General features: G+C 41.4%; 1 protein-coding gene across 3 annotated transcripts in view; it reads right to left on the reverse strand.

The window, feature by feature from the left end:
- Positions 1–25645, reverse strand: part of LOC136874698 (glutamate receptor ionotropic, NMDA 2B) — a 314639-nt gene that overhangs the window by 121748 nt on the left and 167246 nt on the right. For all 3 annotated transcript variants that reach the window (XM_067148348.2, XM_067148349.2, XM_067148346.2), the window contains exons 5-7: positions 17847–17930; positions 9836–10010; positions 5480–5624 (exon numbers count right to left, since the gene is read on the reverse strand). In XM_067148348.2, the coding sequence (XP_067004449.1) occupies positions 5480–5624; positions 9836–10010; positions 17847–17930 (404 nt within the window). The remainder of the gene's footprint in view (positions 1–5479; positions 5625–9835; positions 10011–17846; positions 17931–25645) is intronic.

Raw genomic sequence — 25645 nt, forward strand, 5'->3', positions numbered from 1 at the left:
TTCTGACCCTAACTTGGCAGGTTCGATCCTGTCTCAGTCCGCTGGTATTTGAAGGTGCTCAAATACGTCAGCCTCGTGTCGGTAGATTTACTGGGACGTAAAAGAACTCCTGCGGGACTAAATTCCGGCACCTCGGCGTCTCCGAAAACCGTGAAAGAGTAGTTAGTGGGACGTAAAGCAAATAACATTATTATTAAAAATCCAATGAATGACATGGTCATTGGAAAAAAAAATGCATGCAAAGGTTAACGGAGAATGTTATCGTTGGGCTCTTTAAAGCCACCGTGTAATATTGATGTACTTACAACAGGCAGTGGTTGATTTGAGAATAAAATGCCTATTTCTTCAGCGCATCAGAAGATATTTGAGAGTGAAAACTTAGCTGAGTAACCATGTGTATCACATTGTATTACGTTACAATAATTAAATAAAATAAAAATTAATATATAATAACGCACTGCATCTGGAGCAAGGAACGACAAGAAAACCAACAAGTTCAAGTATCTAGGAGAATGGCTGGAACCCAATCTGACCGAAGGAATTAAATGCAAAAGGCAACGCAAACAAGAACTCTACAAATATTGTGAAAAAATCACGGAGGTTGCCAGGAAGAGATGTCTAGCATTTTATGGACACGTCAACAGGATGCATCATGCCAGATTGACCAACCTACTTCTCGTTTACGGGCAAGAGTAAGACCAAGTCACCACGGTTGATGGAAGTAAACAAAGATTTGCAGGAACAGAAAGAGACTAAAAGACCGTACATCTTTCAGGAGGACGTTTGAACAAAAGAGGTTTCAGGACAAACCACCAACAAGGAAGACAGGTGGACCTCTGGACAAGGAAAGAACAACACAGTCAGGGGATGAGCCATTACCGGGCAAACATCAAGACCCACCGCAAACACAATAGTTGAATATCGTGGTCCTTATTCGGCCTATACGAAACAAGAAAAGAACGCAAAAAACGATAAATTATAAAATAAAATTGCGCAAAGAACTGACGAACTTGGGTGTCCAGATTGGGATATACCTGGGTTATAAGAAGTAAGGGCTGGTTGTAGACTGCCTGGCCTTTGCTGACGACATGACACTGATTGTGGATTCAGTGGATACAGAAACATACATTATCATTATACACTGTTATGCCTTTCAGCGTTCAGTCTGCAAGCCTTTGTGAATTTACTAAACGTCACCACAATACTCTATTTGCATCAAGTGCTCTGGCCTCATTTAGTTCTATACCTCTCATCTTTAAATCGTTAGAAACTGAGTCTAACCATCGTCTTCTTCATCTCTCTCTACTTCTCTTACCCTCCATAACAGAGTTCATTATCCTCCTAGGTAACCTATCATCCTCCATTCGCCTCACATGACTCCACCACCGAAATCGATTTATGCGTATAGCTTCATCTATCGAATTTATTCCTAAATTAGCCTTTATCTCCTCATTCCGAGTACCCTCCTGCCACTGTTCCCACCTGTTTGTACCAGCAATCATTTTTGCTACTTTCATATCTGTTACTTCTAACTTATTATCCTGAGTCCACCCAACTTTGGCTCCCGTAAAGCAAAGTTGGTCTAAAAACAGACCAATGTAAAGATGGTTTCGTCTGGGAGCTGACTACCTTCTTACAGAATACTGTTTATCGCAACTGCGAGCTCACTGCATTAGCTTTACTACACCTTGATTCAATCTAACTTACTATATTACCATCCTGGGAGAACACACAACCTAAATACTTGCAATTATCAACCTATTCTAGATTTGTATCACCAATCTGACATTCAATTCTGTTGAATTTCTTACCTACTGACATCAATTTAGTCTTCGAAAGGCTAAATTTCATATCATACTCATCGCACCTATTTTCAAGTTCCAAGATATTAGACTGCAGGCTTTCGACACAATCTGCCAATAAGACCAAGTCGTCAGCATAGGCCAGACTGCTTACTACATTTCCACCTAACTGAATCCCTCCCTGTCATTTTATACCTTTCAGCAGATGATCCATGTAAACGATAAACAGCAAAGGTGAAAGATTACAGCCTTGTCTAACGCCTTTAAGTACCCTGAACCAGGAACTCATTCTACCATCAATTCTCACTGAAGTCCAGTTGTCAACATAAATGCCTTTGATTGATTTTAATAATCTACCTTTAATTCTATAGTCCCCCAGTATGGCGAACATCTTTTCCTTCCGTACCCTGTCATATGCTTTCTCTAGATCTACGAAACATAAACGCAACTGCCTATTCCTCTCGTAGCATTTTTCAATTACCTGGCCCATACTGAAAATCTGATCTCGACAGCCCCTCTGTGGTCTGAAACCACACTGATTTTCATCCAACTTCCTTTCAACTACTGATCGCACCCTCCCTTCCAAGATGCCAGTGAATACTTTGCCTGGTATACTAATCAATGAGATACCTCGATAGTTGTTGCAATCCTTCCTCTTCCCTTGCTTATCGATAGGTGCAATTACTGCTTTTGTCCAATCTGAAGGTACCTTACCAACACTCCATGCTAATCTTACTACTCTATGAAGCCATTTCATCCCTACCTTCCCACTACACTTGACCATTTCAAGTCTAATTTCATATATTCCTGCTGCTTTATGACAATGGAGTTTATTTACCAGTCTTTCCATTTCCTCAAGCGTAATTTCACCAACATCACTTTCCTCCTCCCCATGACTTTGGCTGTTCGTAACACCACCAGAAAGATTTCCTTTTACGTTGAGAATATGTTCAAAATATTCCTTCAATCTCTCCAGTGATTCCCTGGGATCTGTTATGAATTCACCTGAATTACTCAAAAAGATTGTTCATTTCCCTTTTCCCTCCCTTCCTAAGATTCTTTATTACTGTCCAGAAAGGTTTACCTGCTACTTGACCTAGCCTATTCAGGTTATTACCAAAATCTCCCCACGACTTCTTTTTGGATTCAACAACTATTTGTTTCGCTCTGTTTCTTTTATCTACTTACAAATCCCTGTCTGCCTCGTCCCTTGTATGGAGCCATTTCTGGCAAGCCTTCCTTTTACGTTTACAAGCTGCTCTTACTTCATCACTCCACCAAGATGTTCGCCTTTTCCCATCTTTACACACAGTTGTTCCTAGACATTCTCTTGCTGTTTCTACTACAGCATCCCTGCATGCCACCAACTCTCTTTGTATATCCTGAACCTGATTACTGTCTACTGCTCGAAACTTCTCACTAATCATATCCATGTACTTCTGTCTAATTTCCTCGTCCTGGAGATTTTCTACCCTTCATCGTTTGCAGACAGATTTCACTTTCTCTACCCTAGGCCTAGAGATACTTAGTTTACTACAGATCAGATAGTGGTCTGTATCATCGAAAAGTCCCCGGAAAACTCGTACATTCCTAACAGATTTCCTGAATTCGAAGTCGGTTAAGATATAGTCTGTCATGGATCTGGTACCCCTAGCCTCCGATGTGTAGCGGTGAATAGCCTAATGCTTGAAGAATGTATTCGTAACTGCTAAACCTATACTAGCACAGAAGTCCAGCAAACGCTTCCCATTCCCATTACCTTTCATATCTTCCCCACATTTACCAATCACCCTTTCGTATCCTTCAGTTCTATTTCCAACTCTCGCATTGAAATCGCCCATTAGCACTATTCTATCCTTGCTGCTGACCCTGACCACAGTATCATTCAATGCTTCATAAAACTTGTCAACTTCATCCTCATCTGCACCCTGACATGGTGAATACACTGAGACAATTCTCGTTCTAATTCCTCCAACTGCCAAATCTACCCACATCATTCGCTCATTTACGTGCCTAACAGAAACTATGTTGCGTGCAATGGTATTACTGATAAAGAGCCCTGCCCCATACTCTGCCCTTCCCTTTCTAAAACCCGTCAAGTACACTTTATAATCTCCTATCTCTTCCTCCGTATCTCCCCTTACCCGAATATCACTTACTCCTAGCACATCCAGATGCATCCTCTTTGCTGACTCAGCCAGTTCTACTTTCTTTCTTCCATAAGCCCTATTAATATTGATAGCTCCCATCGAATTCCATTTCGTTCGCCAAGTTGTTTCCAAGGAGTCCCTCGCTTGTCAAGTGGGAGTGGGACTCCGTTACTCCCATAGGTCCGAGGCTTGCTTAAAGTGTTCTGAGCTCCGTAAATTCGCGAAGCAGGATGCTACCCTACTTGCACATAGTCCAAGTGAGGATCTCTCCTCTAACGGGTTATGGACCACCGGTGGATTGAATAGTCCTAGCCGCCTGAGCGCAAGGAGGGCCATGACTCAGAATATGTCAGAGATGCCCACTCCCATTCCATAGAAACTGGTATGCCGACTCTCGGGACCACTTACTAGGCCACTCAGCCGTTGCCCATGGTTCACGAACTAGGACGTGACTACAGCAACCCACACCATGGACCCACACAAAAACAATACAGTTCAATTTCTCAGAAGGCAGGCAGCCAAAGTAGGTCTTCAAGTGTCGTTGGAGAAAACTTAGTTCGTCACCAACAGCAGAAAATGCGAGAATAGTGGGCAAAGATCAAAGCGTGGTTCAAAGTAGGCCAATTCCAGCCAAGAAAAATTGAATAAATTAAATATAAGAAGAGAAAATATTCTTAAAACTAATATCCCATAAAAATAAGTAGTGGATGAAATATAATACAGCTAGTATGCTAGCATACACCGCTGTTTAGACAATATGGTCCAGGTAATTTTATTTTTAGGAACATTATTGCTTTCTTCCCCTGTTCAACCATTTCATCGCGCAGGGAAATGTGCAGCCAGTCGAAAAGTGGTCGGGGTATGCGTGTTTATCAACAAGGCATGAGTCACGCAGCATGCCCTCTACATCAGAGCTTTCTCTCTAATGCCTACGCATATGAAACCCTTTAATATCTCCGAAAGTATTCGTTGCACTTGCAAAATAATCACATCGCTGAATTTGTCGCTCGATTTTTAGTTGTTCTATTGGGTGAAATTAGTATAGTCCCATTAAAAAAACAAAGTTGCTACCGGTTTCTCGATAATTACTTATGTGATAGAGAGTAATAGGGCAGTATTTTATTGAACCTATTAATACAATTTAAGAATTTGATAACAGAATGTTTATATCTGAGAGAAAATCCGCAAGGGAGAGCTGCCCTAGAACAAGGGGGGAACAGTACGGTAACAGCATCAAATAGATAATAATTTTCGCACTATTTATCTCAGGATAAATGAGCTTATATATTATTGAATTTTGAAATTACCCTGTTGTACAACTATCCTGATCAGGAAAATATACAGTATAAATGGTGTTTTACCATTGACAGTGAATCACGTAAAACTTGAGTTGGATAACTTAGCTGAAATACCCTGTATGTATTCCAGTGTCTTGCTAGATGGAAGAGAAGGCCTGAAGTTCTTAATCTTTCCAAGTAAAATAAAACAGAGCTTAGTTACTTGTGTGCCAGTAAAGGACTAACTCACCGGCTCCCAGATGGGAGAACTTCCCGCAGGCAGTTGTGGTCTCAGGTTCATGACTGTCAAGTTTGTGCTCTTGAGACGGCCATCCTGGCTGAATTCTAGAGGGGGCATGCTGCTGTCCTGCTCCACGGACACGTTTCTTAGGATTCTGTAAGACAAAATGATTATTAAATCACAGATGATATTGCGCCTCACACTATGTCGTTACATAGTGAAAATAATTTAATAGTTGTAGCACAGATGGTGTGGGATTTACTCTAATTCCCTCAATTGTATTAATTTGTGGTAAAGAAATACGTATAAACTTATCATACAATTTAATCTGATATTATATTAGTGTTACAAGTAGTTCAGGCACCGCCAACACCACAAAGTCTTCAGCACAAAATTCGCAACATTTGAAGAGTGCGGCCGAACAACGGGACAAACGCCAATTGGAGGAAAGTAGAAATGTCGGTGGAACATCGAGAATGAGGTCTCTTCTAACGTGATTCGTAGTCTGTTAAAAGGGAAATTCACTTGAAAGCGACTCGATTTAGTTGAATGAGCCGTATTTTGTGTCCAGTGGAACAACAACGGGACACGTGCAGTCCCCGCTAACCAGTCTGGTCTTTCCTTCCTTCCGCGTCTAACACGTTTGTTTGTGATTTCTCACTCATTATTCAACTCCTTCCTGTTCGGTGCCTTGGTATGTCTAATACCGTGAAACTGTCGCAAAGTGATGAAGGACGACTAAATAAAACACGTAAAAGTCCTCTCAATCCTTCAGAATGGGCTTGTAATAAAAGGAAACTCCCGCGGGATTCTCGACGATCATACGTTTCGATGAGAGGTGTTGAAGTTCCTGCTAAACTTGCGCCGCTTATGGTAAGTTGTTCTACTTTTACATACTAATTAATATCGTGGCTGTGTGGTACATATCTAAGAACCCATAGGCAGTGGCAAAGATGTAGGGGACTGGAAATTATAATAATATTGCATTGAAAATTACTCACATGTGTTCAGGACTCCATTTTGAATATTATTAGGTGCCGAAAAGTTGCATTATTAGTGATTTTGTGGGAAATATTGATAATAATTGCACATAAGACGTGGGAGGATATATTTATGATAGCTATCTTTGTTTCCAGAGATGTTATGGTATAGACTGGTTACTTTGACTTTAGAGCAAAGCAAGGAACATCAGATAGGCTTTATGTTGTAACATCCATGCTTTCCTCACCTATCTGATGTTCCATGCTTTGCTCTAAAGTCAAAGCCCGGGTTCGATTCCCGGCTCTGCCACGAAATTTGAAAAGTGGTACGAGGGCTGGAACGGGGTCCACTCAGCCTCGGGAGGTCAACTGAGTAGAGGTGGATTCGATTCCCACCTCAGCCATCCTCGAAGTGGTTTTCCGTGGTTTACCACTGCTCTTCCAGGCAAATGCCGGGATGGTACCTAACTTAAGGCCACGGCTGCTTTCTTCCCTCTTCCTTCTCTATCCCTTCCAATCTTCCCATTCCCCCGCAAGGCCCCTGTTCAGCATAGCAGGTGAGGCCACCTGGGCGAGGTACTGGTCATTTTCCTCAGTTGTATCCCCTTACCCAAAGTCACACGCTCCAGGACACTGCCCTTGAGGCGGTAGAGGTGGGATCCCTCGCTGAGTCCGAGGGAAAAACCGACTCTGGAGGGTAAGCAGATAAAAAAGACGAAATACGCACAAAATATCGTTCGTTGTGGCTGACCGATTAGTATGGAACCACAGCAAGTAGTAGAGACTTTGCATGTGCTGTGAGGTAGGGTAACAGGGTTATATTTTTTAGCCATGTCATGGACACAGGTATAATTCACCCACTTGCCTCGCGCATTCGTCAGTCTGGCAGTCTCTTTAGTGTCTGTTAGTTTCTTAGTATGCATTCAAATGCTAAACGATTTTTAATTTTAATCACTTCGTACTTCTATTTAGTTGTAAGCTGCACTCGCTTAAGTGCGGCCAGTATCAGGTATTCGGGTGATAGTGGGTTCGAACCCCACTGTCGGCAGCCCTGAAGATGGTTTTCCGTAGTTTACCATTGTCATACCACGCAAATGCTGGGACTATACCTTAATTAAGTCCACGGCCGCTTCCTTCCCATCCTTTAATATTTGAAATACATATTTCCCAGAAGAAAGTTTCTAAATGTTGTAAAGAAGGTCGTAGCCACCACTTGAGCAAAATTTAAAGATTTTTAATTAATTTCTGATTTAGCAAAATTTTAGCTAGAAAAAAATCGACAAATTAGTACATTATCCACCGCGGAACTGAAAAGAATCAAGGATTATCAGTCGTAGTGCGCGCATAAGAATAAAATACTGCGACAGCGATATTTCTGTCGCAGCGACCAGAAGTCGCAGTGTGCGCCAGGCAGGCTGTGTGGAGCGTAGACAAGACAGATTCAGTTCTAAAGGACGTAATAAAGAAAAGAAATGGCGTATGGCTTTTAGTGCCGAGAGTGTCCGAGGACAAGTTCGGCTCGCCAGGTTCAGGTCTTTTTATTTGACTCCCGTACGCGACCTGCGCGTCGTGATGGGAATAAAATGATGAAGACGACACGTACACCCAGCCCCCTGTGCCAACGAAATTAACCAATGATGGTTAAAATTCCCGACCCTGCCGGGAATCGAACCCGGAACTCCTGTGACCAAAGGTCAGCATGCTAACCACTTTGGCATGGAGCCGGACTCTAAAAGACGTATGTTTGCGATTTGGATTGATTACACCGGGACTCAGTTCTACGTACGTGTGACTGGTTTCTTTCGTCATGCAATGAAAGAAAATTGGTGGTATAATGGTCCTGGTTTGCTTTAGCGGTTAGGGCATTGACTCTTATGCTTTTTTCCAATTGTTCAAACCCACAGTTTTCCAAGGTGGAACACCAATAAAGGTTTCCTCCAGCCTAGGAGATCCGAGGGAGTCCCCCTGCACTAGAAAAGACATAATACAACCATCGTGTAGAGAAAAAGAAATTTTTATAACATTATTGGGAGAAAAATGGACAAAAAATCTAACAGTATGATGACAGATTACATCGCGGGATTTCTTTCTAAAAGTCCACTGCGATACAAATAAAAGTCGAAGCTACATAAATCTTTTTTTAAAATTTTTGTTAGAGGCACAGGAGCATTTAATTTCTTCCAAACGGGTTTCTCTTAAATGTTTCTTCGTTGTTTTTTTGTTTTTGTTTGTAGCAATTTTACCTTATTTTCACGTATACGCAAGTAGAAGTGCGTGTATGTGGAATTTTACCATTATCTGGCAAATTTGTTGCTTTCAACAGTTGTGCAATATGAGTTTTAAAAATAAAAAGGACTGTGTATTGTAATGAAAGAGACGAATCTGATAATTACTTGAAACTTCCGATATTCCCTAGTTACTTGCTGTAATTTAAGACGTATTTTGCCATACATTTGCATTTTTTGATAGCGCAAAATTTGTTTGGCGGAAAATGCACAAAAAATTATAAAATAGGGCACTTTGCAAAAAATTATAAACATTGTTCGCCTCTGTGCTGTATTGGTTAGTGTGATTAGCTGTTACCCCCAGAATCCTTGGTTCGATTCCTAACTCTGGCACGAAATTTGAAAAGCGGTTCAAGGACTGGAAGTGGGTCCACTCAGCCTCGGGAGGTCAACTGAGTAGAGGAGGGTTAGATTCCCTTCTCAGCCACCGTTTTCTGTGCTTTCCCCACTTCTCCTGGAGGCAAATATCGGGATGGTACCTAACTTAAAACCACGGCCATTTCCTTCCCTCTTCTTTGTCTATCCCTTCTAATAGTCCCATCCTTCCCCACCCCCAACACACACAGAACGTCCCTGTTCAGCATAACAGGTGAGGCCGCCGTGGCGGAGTACTGGTCCTCTTTCTCAGTTGTATCCCCCGCCCAAAGTCTCACACTCCAGGACAGCGCCCATGAGGTGGTAGAGTCGAGGTCGCCGCTGAGTTCGAAGGTTGGTAAACGGAAGCAGGAGAAGAAGAAGAAGAAGAAATTATAAACATTTCTTTTTGTCGCTCGAACACTATTCTATATTCTACCATGCCTTTTCTAAAGCAGAGGACTCCCTCGCGCTTCCTAGGAAGGCGTAAACTTTTATTGGTTGTGTGGTGCAATCTTTGGATTTAAAAAATCCGAGAAAGATACCTCAAAAGCAAATCAGGATCATTATATCATTGATTTTTCGTCATTTTCGGACAAAGGGAACCAGTCACAAATACAAAGTGATCATTTGTAGCCCAGTGTTATTGCAGGGTGTTCGGGTAAAGCAGAAAATATTCTTGAATGAACCTTTCCAGATTACCTTCACACTAATAGGGTAGTTTACGTTCCAGCTCGTAAGCTTACCTGAAGAACAGCTCGCCGTTGTCCCAGCGGGCGTCGCCACGGCCCCCGCATGACAGATGTGGTGTAAGAGACACGTGGTGCGCAGACGACAGAGCCTCCAAGCCGTGAATGAACACCTTGACGGCCCGCATCACCTCCGTTACCAGCTCGTCGTCGTCCGTCGAGAAGTGAACACCTAGCAAACACACATCAGCTTGTAAAGTGCTACAAAGATTAATGACATTGGAACGAAGTTTCACAAATCTTATCGGGAGTTACTTTTAGAGCAGAAAGAGCCAGGGACCCACTAGCCCGTCCCCACGAGTACATTAACTTTTATGAAAAAAATGTTCGCGGTAGGGATTTAGAAGGTTTTGTAAACTTACTTATAATAATAAAAGGAAGTGTTTGTCTGTGTGTGCGCGATGCCCAGCCGAATCTACGGCACGCAGAGATATGAAATTTTTAACAAAGGGAGATGAAGGGGTTCCGAATGCACCTCGAAGCCGGTTTTCTTATTTTCGCTTTCGTTGGTGAGTTATGAACGAAAAACCATCGAAAAACGTGTGTTGGGATATGACAATCCAACGTTCTGTCACCATGTATAAGATTCACTGTCGCTAGGCAACGTACATAAGATAGGTAGAGAACAAAAGTCAATGAGCCATTTTAAGTCCATGGTGTAGAAAGCCATTTTCGGTCCCAGACACGAAGAGCCACATTCAGTCCGTAATATCCAGAAGGGTTTGTCTGTGTGTATGTGTGCGATGCCCAGCCAAATCTACGGTACACATAGATCTAAAAAATTATACGTGGCCACAGCAGTTCACCCATCACTCATGGCTGTATCAAAGAACTATTTTCGCTCCAAGAAATATGACTGTTAACGTCATCAGGAATCAACTTTTACGGTTTAGAAACATCTAACGCAGTTGAATTAATAAACGCGAACAAAGTCGCGGGTACATGTTAGTTGGAAATAAAAGACAAAATTGAATTGGTTATTTTTAAAACCCCGTAAGTCAATAACTGTAAATTTGTGCGAAGATAAGGAAAACTGAATAACGAATTACGTAGAGAATTTTTACATGCTTCTACTGCACCTGAAATTTAAATATTGATTGGGAATGCCGTGGAGGTAGGTAATTTGCTTGTATAAATATTACAATATTGTTGCTAATCTGATTTAAAAGTTAATGACCTAGCATATTTCAAAAATTAATGAAGATTTGTTTCATCATAACATGGCTTATGCTTCTTACAATAAATTACACGTTGAGTTACAATATTCATCTAGAAAATGATTCAAGTGTCAGTTAGTAAAAAAAATGCCAAAACTTACGAAAATTGTGCTTTTATGACAGTACTCACCGTAGAAATGATTTTGAAATGAGCATCCTTTCTAACCAATCTCTCTGTCAGTGGTATCTCAGTAACACACTGTTTTCCAGAAACTTTGATTTTCCCCTTTATTTCAGTATTTATCCTTCCATTTTTTCAAATCCTCCATTGTCTTTGTACCGAGAGGTACACCTCAACTCCGCACATTCAAAAGAAGCGCCTTAAACAACTCGATCTAGCAAACAAAACATGAAACAGCTACTGCATGAAGTTGGGACATTAATCAGAAGATGTCACTACTGAATAAGTGAGAAGTTTGTCATTTCTAAGTTTCCTAATTCGATTTTGTTTTGTTTTGGTGTACTTCAAGAAGTTTGAACGTTTCTCCATAGATGTCTTAAAAAACTGTGGTCATGTACGCTGGTGTAAGATGAAAGAATTAATGGTTTCAAGAAGTTTTGTGTCGTTATGTTTTCTCAACTAAATTAACTTTCATTAATTTTGTTATTTCAAGGTTTGCAACACTTCCTTCTCATTCCACCAGTTTTGAATCTAGCCAATTAGGAATTTTCTGTAATTAATTTTCAACCAATCATACATTTCTTGTTCATTTTGAATTTGCCAATAGAAATGAGAGGGCGTGTCCGGATTAGTCCAGAATCCTGTCGAACAATCCCCTGGGGTATATAAGCTGAGGCTTTTCTGGCTACCTTGTCTCATTGATCGTCGTCTTTCTGTGTGTGTGTGTGTTAAGACAGGAGGCGAGGCGCCTCATTCTTCGGCAGGCAGAACAACAGCCCAGGTAATGGCCACCGATTTTCCATCTTTCTAACTGTCTCCGCAAACTTATCTGAGGGGAAGGTTCGAATTTCTAACTATGTAATCAACCTTTTCTACAAATGTAAATTTTCTTTCGGCTAATGTAAAATTTCATAAAGTTTACGTTTGTTAAATAGTCTGTTGACAGTGCAAGTGAAATTTGCTCAGTGTAGCTGTATCTTGTGCTTCGTGAATAAATAAATAAATAAATAAATAAATAAATAAATAAATAAATAAATAAATAAATAAATAAATAAATAAACTGTAAATCGGGGATAGATTGTGCGTTACCCTCTCGAGTTTCTCTTCAACTTGGTTTGAGGTGACTACGATTTTGTAATCGTTTTTCTTTCCTGTAATACATTAAATTAACCTTCATTCGAGTCACTTCAGTAGCTTGGGATTAGCCCCTGTATCATCGGGCCGAGTGCAAGTGTACGCCTCCATTCATTTTGTGTTTGGGCCAGTAATTTAACCTGTTCTTCTTTGCACAAAGGCTCAGTACTTTGGGTAATTAAGGCCCCTGTGTAAACAAAAATATATATTGTAAATTGTGCCTAGAGAGGTAAGGTTTTGTGTAATGTTGCCTTAAGCGGGCTGTAAGAAATCGGTTAATGTTGGAGAGCATGTAAGCTCTTTTCTAAGTTTACTGTAATATTGAGAAGTGCCCTTGGAAGGCCGTACATTGTTACTGTTGGAGCCAAGTGCTCGTGAACACTGTGTATTGGGAGACATCTCTCCTTATCTGGCTAACGCAACATTTGCAAAACTTGTACATCTAGAGCCTGAAGCTCAAAACTTGTAAATCTGGAGCCTGAAGCTCAGAATTTGTAAATCTGGAGCCTGAAGCTCAAAATTTCTGAATCTGGAGCCTGAAGCTCAGAATTTGTAAATCTGGAGCCTGAAGCTCAAAACTTGTAAATCTGGAGCCTGAAGCTCAGGATTTGTAAATCTGGAGCCTGAAGCTCAAATTTGTAAATCTGGAGCCTGAAGCTCAGAATTTGTAAATCTGGAGCCTGAAGCTCAAAACTTGTAAATCTGGAGCCTGAAGCTCAAAACTTGTAAATCTGGAGCCTGAAGCTCAAAACTTGTAAATCTGGAGCCTGAAATTGTAAATTACCTACCCTTGGGTTTTCTATTTTGTATCTCTATTGCTATTTTGTACCTGATTACCAGTACCTGAAAATATTGTTTGTTAAGTTTGAGATTCTGAAAGAAATATAACCTTTATTTGAAGTTTTAAATTAATTTTTGATATCGTAGTTAGACCCATTTAAGCCCACACCTTCTTTCACCTCTCTGCGTTCCACAGATAACTCCGGAACAGTCTTTATATTAATTGGAAGATTCTGTTTGCACGCTCTCTTTTTCTGGCACCACAGTGACACTAGGAGTACCGTTAAGAAGGCTGAGGTTGTAACTTACAACACCATCAATGTACTGGCTAGTATTATACCAAAGTGCTCCCTAGAATACCTACATAAAATTGTTATACTCTGACACCTGAAATGTTACTTTGTTATCTAGAGACACTCAGTTCCCATGCAATTCAATGGGAAGGACAGATGTCTTCAACAGTGTAGGCCAGGGCCTCTCAAACGCCCAAAATCTCACGCGTGCAAATCGAGGCGCAAGAGCTCCGTGCACTGTGCATCGGTCGCGCTCGGTTCGCCTCGGACCAACGCTTCGTCTCTGGGCTACTCGGCTAAGGTCGGCTCAACTCGGCTCGGATGTGGAACGCTACGGAGCGAGTGAGGAAGAGGGAGACAGGCGGAGCGAGCGAGACAGGCGTGGGGAAAGAGATGAGACAGTGCTATTGCTCCAAATCGAGGAGTAGGGGTCTGCACTCTGGTCAACCAAGCGAAGTCGTCTTTTGCACCGTGCACAGTGCATGCACTCTGAGAGGCCCTGGTGTAGGCCACCAGAATTTGTACTCAACAAGTGTTACGTTGAGAAACCCCGCAAATCAAAATCGAAACCAGACCAAAAGTTGTCAGTGTACTCACATTAATTCTATTCATGAGAATTATGGGATTACTGCATAGGAAGATGTATCAATGTTCTCTCATAACATGACAATGAAATGACATGATGAAATGAGTGACTTAAAAATAACCAATTTAAATATTACCTGGATAATACATTTCATTGAATAGCACGTCGTACGTTTGGAATGTGGGTAATAACTCGGTGTAGTACGGTGGTCCGATATGAGAAATAAGAGACATAATTTAAGAGTAATTTACTGTAAACTGTTTTCGCTGTTTGAATTTCTGATAGTAACGCCTATTACGCACTTTTCGTTTCATTTGCTTTGTTCCTTAATTATTCACTTTTCAAGTTGCAACTCTTTCATTTGCACGTTTTTGCTTGATCCTAATCAAATATTTCTTTCCCATTATTTTGTTACTTTATACAACTGACCACGATGTATTCACAACAATAGCTAACCTCCAACTGAGCGAGCGAGTCAATACAGCGCCATCTTATAAGAGAGTATTCGTGTGACGTCACATATTTAGCACAAATTTTGCCTTAATCTGAAGCGCTATTTCATAAAAACTATGTTTGAGTTTTTCTTTTTTCTTTTCGCAACAGGTAGTTTCCTTTTTTACCTGTCAATGGAGACATTAAACATAACCGTAAGTTGATATACTCTATGTGATATACGCGTTCAACCCAAACACTAAAACATGCACCCGTTGTCTACGTTAAAATGAAAATCCACTCATTCGACCGGGTCAGGAATGAATTAAGCCCCCATCTAGCGGCGAAGATAGGAACTATACCGACTGCCGAAGCCTTTATATTGGAGAGTCTTGCTGGAATGAAAGATGACAGAGAAAACCGGATTACCCGGAGAAAAATTTGTCCCGCCTTCGCTTTGACCAACACAAATCTTACATGGAGTGACCGGGATTTGAACCACGGAACCCAGCGGTGCGCTGCCGCCTCACGTTTACAATATTAACCCACCATTGTCCATTAGTTCAGCAGCTACTAGCACTGTCATTGGCTGAGGGTTATGTCGTCATTTTCGCATTTCAGCACACACAGAACCCGCGAAGAATAAAACAATCGAAAGTCAGGGGTTGCAGAAATACACATGTAAATTAAAGCTGTAAAGATACAGAGACATATTTTCCTTTGAAACTTACCTTAATGCACCTTTGTATCTAACGGGAACGTTCTTATGAACAGGAATTCCGCGAGGTAGCCTACAAAGTGATGGAATAACGTAGGTTTCTTTGTCAAACCCTTGTCCCGTTTCTCTACGGGGTCGGGTATGAGGTGAGATGAATCTGCCGTGCCGGGTTTTATGACCGGATGCCCTTCCTGACGTCAACCTCATCAGAGGAGTCAATGAGATGAAATGAATTACGTGATGTGATAGTAGGAAGGGAGAGGGTGAAACCCGGTAGCGGCACATAGCCTACTCCTGTCGAATAGCACCAAGGGGTCTGCTCGAGGCTTAACATCCCCATCCGACGGACGAATCACAATCAACAGCGTCATATGCCCTCACTCCATATGAGCACTGCGGAGAGGTTTGGAATTCAACCCAGGCTTTTGGCACTAGCGGAAGGTGACAGCACCATCTGGTGATGGAGGCGTTTTGGGCTTATGCCGTGTCAAGAATACAAGGTGAAATTCTTTACGTTCCGCAGAGAACTGTGCTCTACGTCTTCAGAAGAAAATCTCGACTGTTCACGAGGAAGACTTCAGCTTCCGCACCGCATTCCTCATTCTGGCAGTCCCTTAGTATGCAGTTTCTTAGTATGTAGTCAAATACTAAATGGTTTTTTAATTTTATAATCACACCGTACTTCTATTTAATTGCTATACATGTGTAATTATAGTTCGTTTGGTGAAAATTTTACTGTATATATTGAATCAAAATCTCAAATTATTATCGAACTCTTGATAAACTGTCAACCGTTACCTCTTTGCCGAAATTCGCTCAGAGAGCTTCAAAAAACTTACCACTTTGTAGCTTTTTCTTTTTTCCAGATTTCATGTATATCCCGCCCCCCCCCCGCCCTTCCGTTATATCCCAAAAATCCCGGTACTTTTTGTTCTCTGTACATTTTTTGGTCCCCCCCCCCATTTCTAATTCCCAATCGCCACTATTGACTACTGCAGTTACGCCATCTTCTAGAAAAGGAACAAGGGATCTGAATTTATTTTTGGTCTTCGTTCTTAGGACATTTGGTCATCAACAATGTAGCGAAAAGGGGAAACAGTTGGATGGCGAGGTAAAATACATATAGAATTTCCATCAGCGCCCAGAATAGAGCGAAGATGAAATAAAGAAAGAAAATAAACCACGTTTCCCTTTGCGAATGTTAAATGATCTCCAGGTCATGGCCAACCATCCGTACATTACATCACTGCCTGCACGGTTGCTATGGTTACACTTCCGTCACAGATTTTGTCGCGTCACGGTACACATATTGGAATGACCCCCAGGGAAAGATCATTATGGCACAGTATTTCCTAGTCATTATAATACTAAGAAAACACTGATGAAATCGAGAATATTCTGAACATGGCTGACGATAACGAATAAAACAATGTGATTGAAACTTCATGTACAATCAAATACATTAACCAATAATCAAATGAAATGTAGAAACAAAATAGAATAAGACAAAAATATGACAATCAGGAGTATTAATGTACTTATCATATTTATACTTTATATTTTTCACACAAGACAAGATGAGGGATCAATAATAGCTAATATGAAACTTAAGGTACATAGACTACAGGTGGCTTTGACAGGTGGTTTTCAACTGGCTATGACTTAATGGAAACAAGGATATTAGCGGTAACAGTGAGAATAATTATGAATACTTTAAACTAAGGTAACAAATGTCTCCGCTACACGGAAAAACGTGGAATCATGGATATGTTTTGGGGCTTCGAAGACGAGAGGCCACCTCTGTGGTGTAGTGGTTAGCGTGATTAGCTGTCAACCGCGAAGGCAGGGCTCCTATTCCCGGATCTACCACGAAATTTGAAAAGTGTTACGAGGGCTGAAACGGAGTCCTCCCAGTCTCGGGAGGTCAACTGAGTAGAGGAAGGCTTGATTCCCACCTCAGTCATCCTGGAAGTGGTGTTCTGTGGTTTTCCACTTCTTTTACAGGCAAATGCCAGGATAGTACCTAACTTAAGGCCACGGCATCTTCCTTGTATATCCCTTCCGATCTTCCCATCCCCCACAAGGACCCTGTTCAGTATAGCAGAGACACTGGTCCTCCTCCCCAGTTGTATTCGCGACCAAATATCTCACACTCAAGGACACTGTCCTTGATGCGGTAGAGGTGGGATCCCTCGCTGAGTCCAGGGAGAAAAAGCCAACCCTGGGGTTTAAACGGGTTAAGAAAGAAAGAAAGAAAGAAAGAAAGAAAGAAAGAAAGAAAGAAAGAAAGGATGGAAGGAAGAAGACGAGAGAGCGAGTGCAGATTTTTCGGTTGTTCCCCCTCTTAGTAGCCTCTTACGACATTCGGGAGGTGCAGGTATCGAGTGCATCCTTTCCCTCCACCCACAGGGGAGGGAAAGAGTTCCGATAAATCGAAAGTAATCATTCTCTTTTCCTTCAGCAGTGTTCAGATTTTTAATTATTCGCATTGCTTTGTTTACAGCCTCTCTTTATAGGACTAATACGTCCAACATCAGTCTAATCCAAAAACATGTCTTTCCGTCCACCAAAATGGGGTCGTTCTTCCATCATATGACGTGCGGTACACTGGTTGCCTAGTTACGGTATCAGGTGTTTGTCGACACTGAATTGCTTAGCTAATTACAGATGGCACACCAAGCCCAGAAACATATCCATGATAAACGTTGCTCCTAGACATGTACTCACCGAGCATGCCAACAGGAAGTTCAGGTGGAGCCTCAGCGGAACTTCCCAGGACACTCTGCGTAGCGATCCACACGTAGTTGGGGCCTTCAATAAAGAAACGTACCACATATTAATATCGCTAATACCTTGGGAGCACTGCAGAGGGTAGAGTGTTACCAGGAGGTGAGACTATAATAGTGGTACAAGTATGTTAACCAGGAGATGTGATCGTGATAGTGATGCAAGTGTGTTACCAAGAGATGTAATCGTTATACAGATACAAGTGTGTTACCAGGAGATGTGATCGCTATAGTGATTCAAGTATGTTACCGGATGAGACCGTTATAGTGATACAAGTGTGTTACCAAGAGATGTAAACGTTATAGTGATACAAGTGTGCTACCAGGAGATGTGATCGTTATAGTGATTCAAGTATGTTACCGGATGAGACCGTTATAGTGATACAAGTGTGTTAACCAGGAGATGTGGTCATTATAGTGATACAAGTGTGTTACCAGGAGATGTAATCGTTATAGTGATTCAAGTATGTTACCGGATGAGACCGTTATAGTGATACAAGTGTGTTAACCAGGAGATGTGGTCATTATAGTGATACAAGTGTGTTACCAGGAGATGTAATCGTTATAGTGATTCAAGTATGTTACCGGATGAGACCGTTATAGTAATACAAGTGTGTTACCAAGAGATGTAATCGTGATAGTGATGCAAGTGTGTTACCAGGAGATGTGATCGTTATAGTGATACAAGTGTGTTATCAAGAGATGTAATCGTTATGATTCAAGTGTGTTACCAGCAGATGTGATCGTTATAGTGATCCAAGTATGTTAACACGAGGTGAGACCGTTATAGTGATACAAGTGTGTTAACCAGGAGATGCGATCGTTATAGTGATACAAATGTCTTATCAGGAGATGTGATAGTTATAGTGATTCAAGTGTGTTACCAGGGGATGTGATCGTTATTGTGTTACATGTACAATATGTTACCAGGAGGTGAGACCGTTATAGTGATACAAGTGTGTTACCAGGGGATGTGACCGTTTTAGTGATACAAGTGTATTATCAGAAGATGTGATACAAGTGTGTCATCCTCATGGTTTTTGATCGTGTTCAACAAGTGACTTGCTTCTTACCACATCTTCCGAATCCACTAGCTACTGCGTTGTCTTTGAAATTCCACAGGGAAGCTTCGGTTTTGGAGTTGGCTTCGCATCACTCAAATAAGATTGAAGTCCTTTGTGAAGAGATACATCTTGAACAGCAATAGCCGGTGATGAAGAGTATCATAGGCTGCTGTCAGGTCTGTGAAAGCCACTCAAGAACATCCTCTATATGCTCTGGAATCTTGCATGTGAGGAAATAATGTATGACAGAGAAGACATTCACATCTCGCTTAGGCAAACAATGTAGTAATTGGTTGAACCAAATCACAGAAATTAAAACTGACATAGATGAAAGTGTAGAATAGCGTCCACTTAAATCAGACAGATTTTCACAGTTCAGGCAGGCAACTAAGGATATGAACTACGAATTTTAGGTAAATAAAATATAATAATGTATGAGAATATATTCTTTATTTATTCCTAAAAATTGCAGTCCTCTTCTTATTCATCGTTATCTGGTCGATTATATTAGCAGTTTGCCTTTTTCTACCACTACGAGCGCTAATGTGAGTCAATACATTGTTTCACTTAAACACCACTAGGAGCGCTATTGTGAGTTAATGCAGAATTTAAGTTATGCCCTTATGACTACAATCGGTGTGGACTTTTTCAAAACATCAATAAATGGCTGAGGGTAATAAAACAAGGAACACATCACAGAAATAATTATGTAAATGAGTTGAATTGGCTAGAATTTGAATAAGAAAGAAAACGGGTAATGAAACAAGCGATTATAGACAGTTTCTCCGGAACGGAATTTAGACCGGAAGTGATTTTCGAAATTTGCCTTTTTAGTTTGATGGAACTGGGCAGGACTCACGATTTGAAACCTTTCCGGGTCCTTTAGACCTTCAACTTTCGGCACAATTGAGGAAATTGCTTACTTTTACGTTTTTCTTAGTATGAGGACCCCTACTTTCTCTGCTAAGAAATGTTTGCAACATTAGGACAGGTGAAAGAATGGGGGAAAGATACACACCAGAACGTAAATTACCATCTCTAATAGAAAATTCAATAGTCAATGACCTCAAACACTAATGTGTCACACTTCAACTCAGCAGTAAGTGCTCCATTAAGCATATAATAGAAAGGCAGCTCATGTCATTCTAGCAATAAACGACATTAAGCATGTACAAGCTCTCAGCCTGAAGGGAGTGATGAAACTAGTCAGTGCTAAAATTGGACCTACGGTATCAAAGTCCACGACCGCACAAGAATAAACCTGACTACTCTAGAAAAAGTCTTGAGAAAGCCTGTAGGAGTTTTCACAACGACAAGATCTTGTCTTCTTCTTTTCTTCTCCCTAGCGTTTATCCCGTGTAATTGCAGGATCAGCTTTTCTGCCCTTCATTTTCCATCGCTTACGATCCTTGGCATCAACTGGTGTAATGCGATGGCCGTCGGTGTTCAAAACTAGTGCTACCTTCGCAACCGAGGTACAGTGAGTTTCTCTCATCGGTTGTCCGCCAGGCGCGCCCTGGTTATCTGCCTCCCGTTGACTCATCACTTCCCGCTACACAGCCCAGCGACAGTACGGGAATGGCCGCACTTCTCAGCTCAGGTCCGTGCTTAGAACGTGTATTAAGTGCTGATCCTGTCGCTTCAACTGTTCTCGAAAGTGAAGTGTTACTTCGGGGTATAGTTCTCATAATGCCTCCACATGTCTACACGGTAAAGGAAAGGGTATTTATGTACAATAATTATGTGAAAACAAGGAGGCTCCATGGCTCAGGCGGCAGCGTGCCGGCCTCTCACCCCTGGGTTCCGTGCTTAAAATCCCGGTCATTCCATGTGAGATTTGTGCTGGACAAAACGGAGGCGGGACAGTATTTCTCCGGGTACTCCTGTTTTCCCTGTCATTTTCATTCCAGCCACACTCCCCAATATGCTTTCATTTCATTTGTCAGTCATTAATCATTGCGCCAGAGAAGTACAACAGGTTTCGACAGCCGGCACAACTCCTATCCTCCCCCCAAATGGGGCTTCATTCACGACTGGAACCAGGCTGTGGATTTTCATTTTCAATTATGTGAAAACAGAACCTTGCTGGGAAGTCGTCGGGCGATTTGTAACACAATTTCCAGGTGTACAACCTCCACATAGAGAGACCATGCGGAAACTCGTAAACAAATTGAGAGAAACTGGTTCTTTATTCGAGAAGAAGCGAAGTTAAAAAAAAGGACGTCTGCATAACGAGGAAAAATTAAATAAAATCCCAGAAAGATTAGAACATAGTATGCCTACAGAATCCCTAAGACGATTTGGACAAGAACCCGGGGTTTCCAAGAGCTCAGCATAGCGGACTACGAAACTGTTAAAATTACGGAAGACGAACTTATGAGTGTGAACCGGAGTTTCCTAAGACGATGCCAGAAATGTGTGGATGTAGGAGGAGAACATTTTGAATATATCCTGTCATTTTCTTATTTCCTTAATTCTTAATTACTAATTTTCTTAATACTTATTTTCTTGTTTCTTATTTTCTTAATTTTAATTGTTATCTCATGTCATGCACGGATAAAGTGAGCAAAGTGTTGCTATGACGCGGAGCGGGCAGTGATGAGTCAACGCGAGGCATGTAAGCCGGGCGCGCCTGCCGGCCAACCGGTGAGAGAAATTCAATGCACTGCTGCTGTGCAGTACGTTACCATACCATCTCAGGGGAGTCTCCAGCATTTTGTCAGTAATTAGAGCCGCTCTGACGTCCTGGTTCCTCACGTGGCCCAATTTACTGAGTCTCAGAAGTCATCGAAGCGTTTTCATTTCTATGGCATGGAGATGGCCAGCATTCAGCCCCGTAGAGTGCTGCTACTGGTCGATCTTTGATTTTAAGTTCAACAGGATCTTCCGGTCGAAAAGGACTCCCATAACTTTAGTACATACATACATATCTTTATTGCCCACCCTAGTGTACACCATCGGCTTACAGGCAATAAGGACAGACAGAGCGAAACAAAGGAAAACAAGCAATAATAGCAACTACATCTCTCTTAAAACTACTTAACTACATTTACTACCTCTACATCTACTCAGTATCATCCCACACGTACGCGGATAGCCAGCACACATGCAGGACGATACCGCACTACTAACTACCCAAAGCCCAACCCCTGACTACCACCTAAAAAAAAATTAATTAGACTGGTCGCTGCAACAGCCCTGGCATGGAACGCACGCCCACCAACCCGTCTACAGCAGCCACCAGCCTTGCCACGTGAGAACTGGTATCGTATCTCACCGACCCTCGCTGACAAACACTGTGTTCCTTTCCTTATCATGTGTTACAAGCCACCCTGGCTGAAACCAGACCCAACAGGTGGCCTGCAACACACTTCCGCTATGTACGTCACACATACTCTTGTCCATTGTCAGCATACTACCTTCCCTATCCTTTTCATTTCCGTGCAGACATGCTCAAGTCTAACTTCTTTGGAGTGGGGTCAAGTCCCCCACCCCTCCCTCTTCCCTTGATACGTCACCCTCACCTCTCACGCACTACTCCCGCTATCTACATCTCACCTTATAAAACTTAAGACTTAAACATCAACTAACAACCATTTAAAATCCCTCATCAACGCACCTAAACAATTAACACTTTTTTTTACACAGACAAACTTTTTTCATTCGAAGTCCATTAGTTCACTCAGTCTTCTCCACCTACCACACCACACTTCATATATCAAACCGACTCACCTTATTAAGCTTCAGACTCAGACATCAACTAACAATCCTTTTATATCGCACTTGAAACAATTTGACTTTTTTTTAACATTTCACTTACACACAAACAAACAGTTTCCATTCCAAATCCATTAGTTCACTCCGTCTTCTCAGTCTACAACACCTCAATTACATCAAACTGTTAGATCCCATTTCTTCCATCCTATTAAACTTAATACATATACTGTACATCAAGAATCCCTCAATTTTACACCCCTCATCAAGGCATCTACACCATTTAAATTTTTTTAAATATTTTTTTTATGACCTTCTTTCATAATTTCCATACTGCCAACATTTTCTCCTTAACTACATTCCCACTTAATCTATCACAATTCTATCACATATACCTTCTTTATACTCCCTCCTCACACAAATACACTTAAACAATCCATTTTTTCACTCCTCATTTACACACCAACAGACAGTACTCCATTCCAAGTCCATTAGTTCACTCAGTCAACTCGCTTTTTTTTTGTTTTATTTATTATTTTTAATTTTTTTTTTACTTCCACCTAAGCTTTACACTACCCTCAAACCTACTCAACCTCCCCTTTTCTCAACGCTTACCTAATTTTCTCAGGCTTTCCCTTTGCCCCAGGCGGATCACCTTTCCACAGGGCAAGGTGTTCTCCCCCTTTCCCCTAACACTACAGCCCCCTCTTCTGATATCATGATTACCATGATACCCTTCCCGCATTTGCTCAGGGCGGATATCCATTCCTCTGAGCAGAATGCCTTCCCCCTTTCTCCCTCAGCACGAACCACATTATCTGCACAACCCCTGTTACTCCCTCAATTTCTTTATAAATATAGCTCTGGCCACATTTAAGAATTTCGTTATATTCGTTCCTTTCTCCCACTCTCGACATAACCAAGATGTTATCTTATAGCTTTCCCCTACCATATGCAGCTCTTTCTTACTTAGTAGTTTGATCTTTATCTCCGCCAAAGGTCGGCATTGATTAAAAATATGCAGGTCCTCCCACTTCTCTCCACATAACACACATCTATCCCTATTCTCACTACCTACCCACCCCCTATTCCTCGGAACACCCAATAGCCACCAATACAAACCTCTCTTATCCCTTCTACCCTCAAACTCCGTTTTCGGGTTTATTACTTCCACCAATTTATTTAATACTGATAAAGAGACTCTCTCTCTACATTCCCCTATTAAGCTCTGTCTTTCAATATCTAGTAGTCTTCCCTTTATCCTTTCCCATACCCATTTATTCCTACCATCCCCCCAGACCTCTCCATATACCCCCAATCCAATCTTTTGTAACCATTTTTTGCACTTATTCACCCAGTAACCTTCATTCGTCATACCTTTCTGAAAATTAAACGTTTCTTGTACTAACGCCCCACCCTTCCCTTCCTCCAATCTAATCCAGTACTTGAACACCCTCTTAGCTATTTCAACCTCTATCGATTCTTTACAGACTAATCTGGCCCCGGCATTGGCTGTACAATTCGGTAGGTCCATCATGATCTTGCTAAATTTCGCCACCACCTGGTTTAGTTCACTCCTGTCTTCCTCCATTCTCCATACTTCAGCCCCAAATAGCATTTTGCCCATTACCAATGATTTAAACACCGTTTTCTGAATTTTGTATTTAACGTCTGAAAATTTCTTTTCTAATACTCCTACTACCGCAAGCGCTCCTCTTCCTTTATGTTTTGCCTTCTTACACTGATTTTTCCAAGAAGCATTCTTACTAATTATTACACCTAGGTACTCAATTTTTCCTCCTGGTTTAATTTCTTCCTGCTCCAGCCTCCAGACTTCCTTATTCTTTCTCCCACCCCTTTTCCTACACACCATTATCTGAGTCTTTCTTACATTTACTCTGAGAGACCATTTCCTAGTATATTCAACTACCTTGTCCAACCCTTTTTGCAATCCATTTGCCGTCAAAGCCAAAATCAATAGGTCATCCGCGAATAGCAACCCCGGAACCTCCATTTTCCCTACCCAAGGGCATTACCATGCGTCTCCACCATGACCCTCTAAAATATTATTTATAAATAATATAAATAATATCGGGGATAGCTTACATCCCTGTCTCACCCCGCTTTTCGATTCAAAACACTTACTCAACCTTCCATCCTGCAATTTAATCATCACAAACACTTCCTCATAAATAGTTTCAATTGCCACCCTCATTTTTTTCGACATTCCAACCTCCCCTAATCTCAAAAAGAGCGCCTCCCTACTGACCGTATCAAAGGCTTTTTCTAAGTCAATCGCTGCTATAAATAATTTACGCCCTGCTATCCTCACATACTTTGTAATCAACGTGTCCAGAATCCAAACATTATCAACTGTATTACATCCTTTCCTAAATCCATTTTGGAACTCAGGTATCCTACCGTACTGTTCCGCCCAATTTGTTATCCTATTCGCCAAAACCCCTGTGTACACCTTTGACAGCGAGTCTAGGAGTGTGATTCCTCTATAGTTGTTTGGATCACTACTAGCTCCTTTATTTTTATAAATAGGGCATAATACCCCCTTCCTCCATTCTCTAGGAAATTTCCCCGTTTCCAGCAACCTATTAAAGAATTTCGCAATCCCTCTCAGCATCGGTTCATTTGCCCCTACCTCTTTCCATACACTATTGGAAATACCATTCACACCTCCTGCAGCCTTGGGTCTAGCATTTTTTAATACTGTAATTACCTCCTGCCTTGTTATCTCCCCATCCAATATTGTAATGCCTACTTCCAGTTCCCTTCCAATTTGTGACTTGTCTATTCCTCTACCCAATTTCCTCTCCCCTTCTAAAAGCCTTTTAAAATGCCTAACCCACTCGTTTTCTCCTATTTTATCCCCCTTCCCCTCCGGTTTCGTTCTTCTGATCTTGTTTATTGACTCCCAAATCCTCTCAAATTTCTTCTCTCTACAATATAT

This window comes from Anabrus simplex, chromosome 5 (genome assembly GCF_040414725.1).
Source record: "Anabrus simplex isolate iqAnaSimp1 chromosome 5, ASM4041472v1, whole genome shotgun sequence".
Lineage (NCBI taxonomy): Eukaryota > Metazoa > Arthropoda > Insecta > Orthoptera > Tettigoniidae > Anabrus > Anabrus simplex.